At 59.9% G+C, this 10,082-nt stretch overlaps 5 protein-coding genes across 5 annotated transcripts; 4 read left to right on the top strand and 1 right to left on the bottom strand.

The window, feature by feature from the left end:
• Positions 1–974: 974 nt before the first annotated feature.
• Positions 975–1,608, top strand: GGTG_06286 (hypothetical protein; the record flags this gene model as incomplete). Its single annotated transcript, XM_009224102.1, has 2 exons — positions 975–1,439; positions 1,567–1,608. The coding sequence occupies 2 exons, from the start codon at positions 975–977 to the stop codon at positions 1,606–1,608; spliced, it is 507 nt and encodes a 168-aa protein (XP_009222366.1).
• A 185-nt stretch (positions 1,609–1,793) lies between these two features.
• GGTG_06287 (hypothetical protein) lies at positions 1,794–3,168 on the top strand (the record flags this gene model as incomplete). Its single annotated transcript, XM_009224103.1, has 2 exons — positions 1,794–2,331; positions 2,414–3,168. 2 exons carry the CDS (start codon positions 1,794–1,796, stop codon positions 3,052–3,054), a joined length of 1,179 nt encoding a protein of 392 aa, XP_009222367.1. The 3' UTR covers positions 3,055–3,168.
• A 1,408-nt stretch (positions 3,169–4,576) lies between these two features.
• GGTG_06288 (hypothetical protein) lies at positions 4,577–5,008 on the top strand (the record flags this gene model as incomplete). Its single annotated transcript, XM_009224104.1, has 2 exons — positions 4,577–4,652; positions 4,926–5,008. 2 exons carry the CDS (start codon positions 4,577–4,579, stop codon positions 5,006–5,008), a joined length of 159 nt encoding a protein of 52 aa, XP_009222368.1.
• A 580-nt stretch (positions 5,009–5,588) lies between these two features.
• On the top strand, positions 5,589–8,152 carry GGTG_06289 (hypothetical protein; the record flags this gene model as incomplete). Its single annotated transcript, XM_009224105.1, has 6 exons — positions 5,589–6,223; positions 6,340–6,444; positions 6,541–6,559; positions 6,632–6,998; positions 7,094–7,161; positions 7,272–8,152. Exons 1-6 carry the CDS (start codon positions 6,056–6,058, stop codon positions 8,150–8,152), a joined length of 1,608 nt encoding a protein of 535 aa, XP_009222369.1. The 5' UTR covers positions 5,589–6,055.
• Positions 8,153–8,228: 76 nt separating this feature from the next.
• Positions 8,229–10,082, bottom strand: GGTG_06290 (hypothetical protein). Its single transcript, XM_009224106.1, has 2 exons — positions 9,945–10,082; positions 8,229–9,843 (listed from the first exon to the last, which is right to left on the bottom strand). Exons 1-2 carry the CDS (start codon positions 10,018–10,020, stop codon positions 8,603–8,605), a joined length of 1,317 nt encoding a protein of 438 aa, XP_009222370.1. The 5' UTR covers positions 10,021–10,082; the 3' UTR covers positions 8,229–8,602.

Below are 10,082 nucleotides of genomic sequence, written 5' to 3' on the forward strand. Positions count from 1 at the left end.
GCATGGTAAAGTCCCGCCAATTGTCAAGCACCTGCAAAGTTTTTTTTCTCGTCGCACATCATCTCTCCAAGTCGTACAATTACCTTGTAAAGCCGAATCTGCAGCCACCAAGCTTTCTCACGGTCGAGACCGATGAGCTTGGACAAACGGTCGTCATGCGGTGGCAACCAAAGTTGGCCAAAGTCAACTTTTGGCTGGGGCTGGGGCTGGCACTGACGTATAGAACTGGTACTGCTGTCTGCCCATTTAGTCCCTGGGATCCCACACGGTACGTTGTGCTTCGCTCCTGCTTCTCGACCCTGCCAAGCGCCTTCACTCAATCCTGGAGTGCCTTGGGCAGCCTCCCGCCGCTACCGTTGGCTTTTGGCGGGTCCTTCCCGTTGAAGACAAACGGCGACCATTACTAACCGTGGCTCCCGTGATGGGAAGGAGCACACCAGCACACCAGCACGCCAAGAAATCACTCAGCGAGGAGAGGTCATCGTGGGAAGTCGCAACTGGGGCGCTGTTCTGCAACTTGCCGGCTCGAGAGGTGCAGTGCCAGCCATGGGCGAGAGACCGCGGAAGGTGCTGGCCTAGCATCTTTCCTTCCCTGGCCTCTCGCGTCTGCCGCTGTCAACTGTCGCGCGGCACAACTCTAGTTTTTTGCTACTCGCCTTGGTCACCCATCGCCGAAATCACCATTCCGGGAATCGCATCTTGACCGGCACTCTCGTTTTGCCCATCCTCCCCCTACAATACACGGCCGGCCAGAGATCAGACAGTCCGTCCAACATCGAAATTTCTACATCAACACAGACAGGGACATCGGCATCGGCAACAGTACACCACCCACGGCAGACACGGCATCGTGCACCTTCTTTGCATATCCGGCCGGCTCAGACAGCCGCTCAGCCGCTTGAGCCTCAGCCCCCCTTGTCCTATCCAAGTAGGCCCGAACAAGACTGCATCTTGCTCACCAATAGCCGTCCGCCATGTGCAACCTCGCGGTGCTGAACTACAAGTGTGGGCACAAGGACTCGCTCCTGATCTACTGCCCCAAGAACGATCCGGCCCAACTGTGCGAGGCGGCCAAGCAGACCATCTTGGCGTGCTACCAGTTCGACGGCAACTGCATGGACTGCCATGGGCGCTGGTGCACGAAGCAAGACGATATGCGCCTAGCCTTGCTTAATAGCGAGATCGACAGCCTCGTGGCCAAGAAGAACGACATCTCGCCCCTGGATCTGGAGCTCATGATGGCCAATGCCCGCAGCAAGGCCATCACCCGCGACCGTCTCGCCCACGGAAAGGAGGACGATATGGAGGGCGACATCAGGTTCAGCAAGGAGTGGGCCATAGAACACGCCAAGATTGTATGGAATATCCTCTACCACGAGACTGAGGGTGACCAGGACCGCCTCGACGAGCTCGAGGGCGCCCGCCTCCACCTGATCACAGTGCTCGAATGCATTCTCTAGTGGGGAGAAGACAGCACCAAGGGTTCGATTGACGAGTCACTCGACTCCTTGATGGACGAGCAGGATGCTATAGCAGACGCGTGTGGAACAACACTATCTCGCCTAGGCCCATGCCATTGGCTATTGCAGTTGCAACGGCAGCGTGTGAAGGTGACACCACCAGTTCGGCGGCCCGTAGAACCACTAAAGGGTAGGCTGGGGTCCAACGAGGCAAGGTCTCGTCTAGAGCGTGAACTGTCGGCGATGATGAACGGCGGCCGCAAGAGCAACAATAGACTGGTACCGCAAGAGCCGGCGCCGTACCCAGACGTCGAGCACAAGGCCAAGAAGATTATGGCTAAGCGACAACGTGAGCCATCAGGGCCGCTGAGCGGGGGATACAATGCAAAGAAGACAGCCAGCGCTAATGTCAGAGAGTCTATGGCGGAAACAGGCCCTTCACCTGCACCACATATTCAGGCAGCTGCAAGCGCCACGGCCCTCCCTGTCCGTATCCGCACTTGGCTGACAGGTGACACTGGAAGCGACAGCCCTCATCCTCACCTGATGGTGAAGGGGCGTCGCTCGACGAACGGTGATAAAATAAAGCACCGCCCTCCTCCTCCTACCTGGGCCGACGATAGGCCGACGAATGGCGGCCCTGTCGGCTACACTCTTCCTCCTGTTGCAGAGCACAGCTGCAAGTCGAAGCAGCAGAGCAATGGAGTCGACCCCCGCGGGGCTGGGAACCCAGAGAGAGCCGGCGTACCATTTGACGTGGTGTTGCGAGGAGGAGAAATAGTGTGCAAGACGGTAAAGAGGGGTTTCTCGCATATTGGCTCGCGTGCTGTCCAAACGGCAAATCGTTCCAGGGCCAATCTCAGGAGCCCAAGTAAGTTTGTCTTGATATGCTTTATCAATGTCCACACTTTGGGGGGCCCAGTCGCTAGCTACTCCACTAACACTTCCAACAGGCCAGAATCGTTGGTCTCCGCTACAAGACACAATTGACGAGGGCAGCGACACGGAATCCACCAGTGTATCAGAGGGCACAGATGGTGATTCTCTAGTTGAGGGCTCTTCGGGTCACTCGGGCGTCGGGGAAGGCAACTCCAACGAGGAATACGCAGTGGACATAGAAGCTGCGGTGGGCCGGGGCTCCAACAGTGCTACCAAAGCCTGGCCGCACATGGCTCGGAACGCATCAAGACTGGCGACCCTTTGCGCTATCTTGATGACGGGGCTATTACATGTCGTGTTTCATACGGTATCCTACCTCGCCTGTCGGTCCTACGACGTGGTGGGAATGGTACTTGACGACGTGGTGGGAGTGGTGCTGGGCGAAGGCAGACATCAAGACGAGGAATCGGTCAACGGAAGTCCCGGACAGAGCGGCGGAGGCAGTGGCTCCAACGGCGGGCTCTTCGATGCGGCGGCCAGGCAGGAGAAGCATTTCGGACACGGGCGGGCAGACTCGGCCTGTCTGCTGCCGGCGTCGCAGGCGCTGCAGCAGAACACAAGTCGACAGGACGGAGAGGGTCACGGTGGGCGGCGGTCAAGGGCAGGGGCGGCGTCTCGGGGTCCTCGGCGACTATCGACAGTGCGGGAGGAATAGGAAGAGACATTATCTATGGCGGCGGGACGGCGCAAAGAAATCCCGTGGCCTTGGACGAGCAGCAGTCGTGTCGATAAAGCGAACCATCCGATGTCAAAGGTTGGGCGAGGTTGCATTCCAGGAGGGTCCTCAGCTGTTGGGGCCCCGGCCACTGGGCCCGCCCAAGTCGGGCCATCCGGGCGGACCGCACGGACAATGTCCTCCTGTCATGGCTGACTGAACGCCATTGGTACCATGTCATTCATGGTCGTACTCGACCTCTTAGCGTTTGTTTTGCCGTGGCGGTTTGCTGTGAGGTTGGCGTGCATCAGCTCAAAACAGAGTAGATATTAGCATGGCAGGTATATGCCCTTGGGTATTGTCACGAAAAACATCAATTCTTGGCTTATTCCCTGACCTGGTGCAGGCAAAGATCAAAAGCTTGGGACTTGACGAAGCCAATACCTAGGCGACGCAACAAGGCAAGGTGCCAGCACCCCCTGCAAAGCAGCCGCGCAGCTATGGTTTCGACCTCTGACGACGGCGTAAGGCACAGCACAGCCCCTGTCGGGTGTTCCAGGCCCAAGCCTCGTCCTGAGAAGCTGAGAAGGGAAGAAAGGATTGCGTTCCTGGGGCCAAGAGTCAGAATTACACTTTTTTTTCGCTCGTGTCGTTTGCATGGCGACCCTTGCTTGGTTCGAATTCGGTATCACCAAAACAGCAGTGGGGAGAGGCAGATGCCATGCATTAGCGGCGGCGCAAGATGCAACGGCGCTAGCGGACATTTTGTTTCTTTAGTGGGTAATGAGCGTGTGCGGGGGGCTTGGCGGGTAATGAAGAAACACGCGAGACAAGGAGGAGGAGGAGGAGGAGGAGGAGGCTGTTGGCGCGGTGTTGGGGCGGGAAAAAAAAAAGGCGTGGGAACCCGGTCCATCCGGCTTTGGGAGAAGGGGGGAGAGAGGAAGGGAGGGAAGCCTCATCCGCACCCACACCAAACCGCAGCCTCGAGCCGGCGACCCGTGTGATCCCAGATGCGTTTTTTTGAAACCCAGCTAGTTCCTGGCTGTTCCTGTCGCTGTCAATCACAAACGACAGCCCCCCCCCCCCCCGGGCCTAGCGCATCGCGTTTTTCAGGCACGCGACAAGGGGAGATGCAGGCGCGGGGGTAGTGATGATGGTGGTGGTGGTGGTGTGTGCGTGTGTGTGCGTCTGTGCCTGAATGGATGGGTTCGTCCCGGAGACATCCAAATCCCACCGTTCCCCCACCCTCCCTCCCCAACGCCCTCCATCCCTGTCTTTTCGTTGCTGATGCCCACGATCGAGCTGAAAAGCCGCATCCATCCATCCGGGAGAGAAATGACGAGAAAAAGGAGAGACGGGGGAGGTGAATCGCTAAGATGAGGAGGAGACGGGGAGAGGTGGTGGAGGCGGACAAATAGGCGGCATTGATCAACACCCACATCGCGATTGAATATTGAATTGATTCCATGGGATTGCCTGCTGCGATCCGAACCGGGAGCTGCATGCTTCGCTCTCGCTCCATATGGCGGGTGTGGCCAATTGGCCCAGGCCCCTGGGACGGCCGAGACCTGCTGGGCGTCAGCTCGGCAAGGCGGCCGGTGAGTGTGAAGGGTGTGTGTGTTGTTTTGGCGGGTTTCCCCTTTTTTTTTTTTTTTTTTTGGGTTTCTTCGGATTTTTCTCGTCCCCTTCATTCAAAGGGGCTGTGAGTTGGGATGAGAATTCTTCCCGCGCTAGGGCAAAAGACGACCTCCACTACCATTCTCGTAAAAATTCTTGGAAAACGCCATGACCCGGGTTTCCCACCAGCCGACCTGGCTCTCTCGTCCTTTTTTTTTTTTTTTTAATGCAAGGGTTCTTTATCATGGAGCCAGCTTCCCGCGCGGGTTCTGTGGGGAGGGCGATGGAGAGGGAGAGCGAGGGTGAGCGACGGGAGAGGGAAAGAGACGCTGGCTGACTTGGCTTACACAGTAAAAAAGAGAGAAAAAAGAAGAAGAAGAAAACCCATGGACCTGCATTGCGTCCATGCCATGCTACATACTCGGGTACAATCCCACATCCGTGCTTCTGCAATGCTACCCTCAACATGCGAGGGGCTGGAAGGAGGTGGCCTTGTTGCTCCGTGGCGCCTGGCCGGTTGGGCCGGGAAGGGATGCCTGCCACGCTCTGTGTGTCCATGGATGTGTCCATGGCATTGCTCTCTACATGGGCAGACATGTGGTATGTGTGCTGTGTGCGTGCTGCTGCGTGTGTGTCCTGCACAGACTGTATGCAGCCCAGCCCGCCCCATTTTCCCGGTTGGGAAACGTCCCAAGACGAGGGCTGGCTTGCTAGGGGTGCTTTGCTAGCGCATGTGTGTGCCCGTCGCGAGTGCGCGAGCGTTGTATGTGCGTCCCGGCACACCATGTAAGTGTGCGTGGGTGTGTGTTGCTGGGTTGCTCCCGCTGCCGCTGCCCCCCTGAGCCCGTACATATGTATTGAAAGGCTAGTACCATGTCGTCCTTTTTAGCCGGAATCATACCACTTTACGAGGACGGGTCGCGCACAACCTACCGCTGCTGTCAAGGGAAAAAAAAAGAAGCCACCGAGTTCTTGGGTGAGCGTCTATCTAACTTTTCGATCCTTCGTCGAACCGCCTTTCCGTCCCTCCCTGCCCGATCCCGCTTCATCGATTCGGATATCTCGCTTTCCCGCCTCCCTGCTCCATCCTGGCCTTCTGGGCAAACTGATATATACCCCTTTCGGTCTCACTCTCTTTTGCATCCTTTCTTTTTCTTCTCCCTTTCGCTCTTTTTTCCTTCTTCTTTTCTTGCTTTTACCTCAGCCTCGAGCGCCGCGCTACCTCTTTGGCCCAACGGCCCACGGCTTGAAGGAACAGCTTTATTATTCCCTTCTTTTTATTTTTCGCCCCCAAACCTTCTGGAAAAAAAGCCAAAGAACAAAAAAAAGGCCGCAGAAAAGCAAGGGGAGGGAGGGGGCATCAGGCTGTGTGCTCCTCCCCATCATGTCGTCGCAGCCGGTGAACCTGGAGGAGAACAACGGGGCCGCCCTCACCATCACGGCCGCGACCTTCCTGGCCCTCACCTACGTGTCGGTCGCCCTGAGGGTATACGTGCGAAGTTGTCTCACCAAGAGCTTCCTGGCCGACGACTGGCTGATGCTGCTATCACAGGTCCGTTGCCCTCTTCACACACACACACACACACACACACACACACACACACCCAGAACACCGCTAGCCGGATACGGTGAACCTGACGAGAACGGGTCTTTTCTTTTCTTCTGTAGGCAAATTTCACGGTATCATGTACCTTTATCCTCATCGGTGTCCCTTTTGGCATAGGGAGGCATAACAAAGCTCTGCCGCAGAGGCAGGAAATAGAAGCATTAAAGGTTGGTCGGCTGCGTCTGTCATCTGCTGTCCCATCGAGCCCTGGATCTGACAACAAGCCCGCCATGCTCCCCCCCCTTTGGCATACAAAACCGCAGTGGCAAGCTCTTGCAACAGGTAAGGCGGCCCCTCGTCGACGCCACCTGCTCGCCATCGACAACATCGACTAACCAACCCGACAAACGACAGCGAGCTACGTGAGCAACATGCTCTTCATCAAGCTCAGCATCGCCGTCTTCCTGCTGCGGCTGTCGGGCGAGAATAAGTACAAGTACGCCATCTGGGCCAGCGCCGCCATCGTCTTCGTCTGGAGCGTCGTGCTCTTCTTCTGGAACATCTTCCAGTGCAGCCCCGTCGAGGCCCAGTGGGACTACACCATCCCGGGCCTCAAGTGCGTCACGTCGGACCAGGTCGTGAGCGCCGCCCTGGCCCTGAGCGCCATGACGGTCCTGAGCGACTTCTTCTACGCCCTGCTGCCCGTGCCCATCATCTGGCAGATCAAGATGACCAAGCAGGCCAAGTTGACTGTCATGCTCATCTTGAGCCTGGGTGTTTTGTGAGTCTTTTTTATGCGCGGCGACTTCTACTCTCGAGATAAGAGGGGGTGGGGAGGGTGAGGTTCATTGACCCTAACCGGCTCCCGTTGTCCAGCGCGTCCATCGCCACCCTCATCCGACTCAAGTTCCTCGCCGACCTTAACGACACGGCCGACATATTATGTAGGACCTCATTATTCCTGCCTCCCCTCCCCCCCCTCCCCCCCCTCCCAACTCTCAACCCGCACCACCTCCCCTCTCTAACCCCGTGTGTGTTTTTTTTTCTCCCCTAGTCGCCGGCACCGACGCCATGGTCTGGACCCTCACCGAGCCCGGCGTCGCCATCATGGCCACGAGCCTGGCCACGATCCGGCCGCTGCTCCGCAAGCTCCGACTTCCCGGCTTCGGCTCTACCGGCGTCACGGGTCGCAGCGGCCCCACGGGCGGCGGCTACTACGGCCCCGGCAGGAGCGGCAAGTCGGCCGCCCTCCGCTCCGCCACCAACCGCTCCGCCGCCACCCGCGGCAGCAGGGCCATGCCCGGCTTCGGCGCCGCCGACATGCCGCTCGAGGACCTCGAGTCCGCCCGCGGAGGAGGAGGAGGAGGAGGAGGTGGTGGTGGCGGAGGAGGTGGCGGGGTTGTGGTGGCGGCGGCAACGACTACATCGTCATCGTCGACAGCGGCGGGCAAGGGTGTGCTGGTGACCAAGACGATGACCGTGACCTCAATACCCAGCCCGGCAGCCTCGCCGCCGCCCCCGCAGCAGTATCAACGGAGGTCGGTTGGCGGCGTCGGCGGCGGGCGGGAGGCCAGGAGCGGCAGCGACAGCGACAGCGACTCGACGCGGGGCCTGGCAACCAACCCGGCGGCTAGCCCCATGAGCGAGACGTTTATGCCCGGGGTGGAGGAGTACGGCGGCGGCCGCCTCCACAGCAGGTCGAACTCGGCGGCGCAACAGCAGCAGCAGCAGCAGCAGCAGCAGCAGTCGCAGTCGCAGTCGCAGCGACCGTGGGATGGCGCCGCGAGGCAGGAGGCGCCGCAGATCCCCAAGATCGACGTCGATTTCCGACACGGCTCCTGGCCCTCGCCGATTGGTAGTGAGGGTGGCGGCGGAGGTGGCAGATCGGACGCAGCACGGCGGAGCTCGCAGTTCGGTGTTCAACACAAGCGTTAAAAAAATTATTTTAATCATGCTCACCTATCCGACATTATTTTATCAAGGCCAAGAGGTGTCCAAGCACATGTGAATATACGAGAACACGAATTGATGGCATGGACGGATCAGCCGGGGGGTACTGTTGAAAAATGGAATACTAAGTGACATAGCACATGAGCGCGCATAAGGGTACCAACTTTTCTCTCTCCAACTTTCTCCCCTCCAAAATAGGTAATGCAGGGCAACTGTTTGGGCTGGCGCGTCTTTAGATTTAGTACTAATATCCCGATGGACGGTACCAACGGCACAAGGGCCCAGCTATGTGCACAATATTACACAGGCGCCAATGTTAGAAAAGATGATGTGCATTGATGTTGATCATGACGGGCCTATACCTCCATGGGTATCGTGACGATGGGGGTAGACAGCTATAGAGAGCGGGAAAGAGCAAGATCTCCTCCTACCATCCTATGCCGCGCGCAACCTGGCCTTATCCTCCAGCGCCTTGGCCTTGGCGACCTCCTTGGCCTCGGCCTCAGCCTTTGCCTCGGCCAGGTCGGCCGGGTCGACGACCCAGGGCACGGGCTCCCTGAACACGGGCCGGCACACGAAGCGGCCCATGACCTTGCCCATGCCGTAGGCGCGGCCCGCCACCTCGCCCGACTTTGGCTTCTTGTCTGCGTCCTCGAGCAGGACTGCGTTTGTTAGGAACGACGTCTGGATCCCCGGCATGACCGAGTACGCGATGCCGCCCCAGTCCAGCGTCACCTTGCCGGACCGCCGCACCGTCATCTTGCCGACGTAGCCGACCGTGTCCGGGTAGGGGTTCGACTCGTCGTTCTCGGCCTCGCTGCCGCCGCCACCACCACCGTCGCCGCTGCTGCTGCTGCTGGTGGCGCCCGCCGCCCCCTCGGTGAGGTCAAAGGTCTGGCCGACATCCGTAGTGACGACCCCGCCGTCCTCGTCCACCGGCTCGTCCTTGACCACCGTCTTCGGCTTGGCCTTCTTGTCGGGCCGCTGAACCACGCGGAGCGGCGGCATGACGGGCGGCAGCTGGAACAGGTACAGCCGGCCGTCCTTGGAGTCGCCCTCGGCGCGCGGGCCCAGCTCCCGGAGCATCATGGCCAGCTGGTCGGCCCGCACCTCGTCCTCGCGCGACTGGTACTTTGCCTCGGCCCGCACCTTGGCCTTGTTGTCGCCGCCGCCGTCGTCGCCGTACTCGTCCTTGGCGGTGGCGGACCGCGCGCGCTGCTGGATGCGGCGGTCGTCGATCTCGGTCACCTCGATCTCCTGGCCGTCGGAGCCCCGCACCTTGACCTTGCGCTCCGTCGGGGCCCCGGGCCAGACCTGCCCGTCGTCCTCCATGGCGACGTCCTCGGCCGGGGTGGCGCCGTCGCCTCCCGACGAGGTTTCCTGGGTGTCGGCGCCTCCCCCCGCCGCCGCCTTCTCCTTGGCCACCATGTCGGCCGAGCTGGCGACGACGAGCTCCTTCTTCTTGGGCTCGCGGCGCACGATGCCCATGGGCATGACGTCGCGCCGCTTTGGGGTGGCCCTGATGCCGGAGCCGGACCCGTCCTTGTGCTCATCGCCGCCGTCGTCGTCGTCGTACTCTTGCGCCGGGCCGTTGAACATGTCGGCGTTGAGCCGGTTGGACTGGTCGCGATAGCTAGTCTTGAAGCCGCCCTGCCCGCTCCCATAGCCCGAGGAAACTAAGCACGGTGGAAACAGCGAAGCGTCCGTCAGCACGAAATCCACAAGCCACCAGGTGGGCTCAAAAGGCCTGCGAGCTCGCGGCTGCAAGAGGACTCACCCGCGCCGACGTTGACAAAGGCCGAGTTGCCGCCCGCCACCCTGCGGTCGAACCCGCCGCCGCCGCCGCGCCCCATGGCGTCTCCGCGGCCGCGGGCCCGCCTGCCACCGGCGCCGCGGCCGAAGCGGGCGCGCTGCA

This window comes from Gaeumannomyces tritici, assembly GCF_000145635.1.
Source record: "Gaeumannomyces tritici R3-111a-1 unplaced genomic scaffold supercont2.3, whole genome shotgun sequence".
NCBI classification, from domain to species: Eukaryota; Fungi; Ascomycota; class Sordariomycetes; order Magnaporthales; family Magnaporthaceae; genus Gaeumannomyces; species Gaeumannomyces tritici.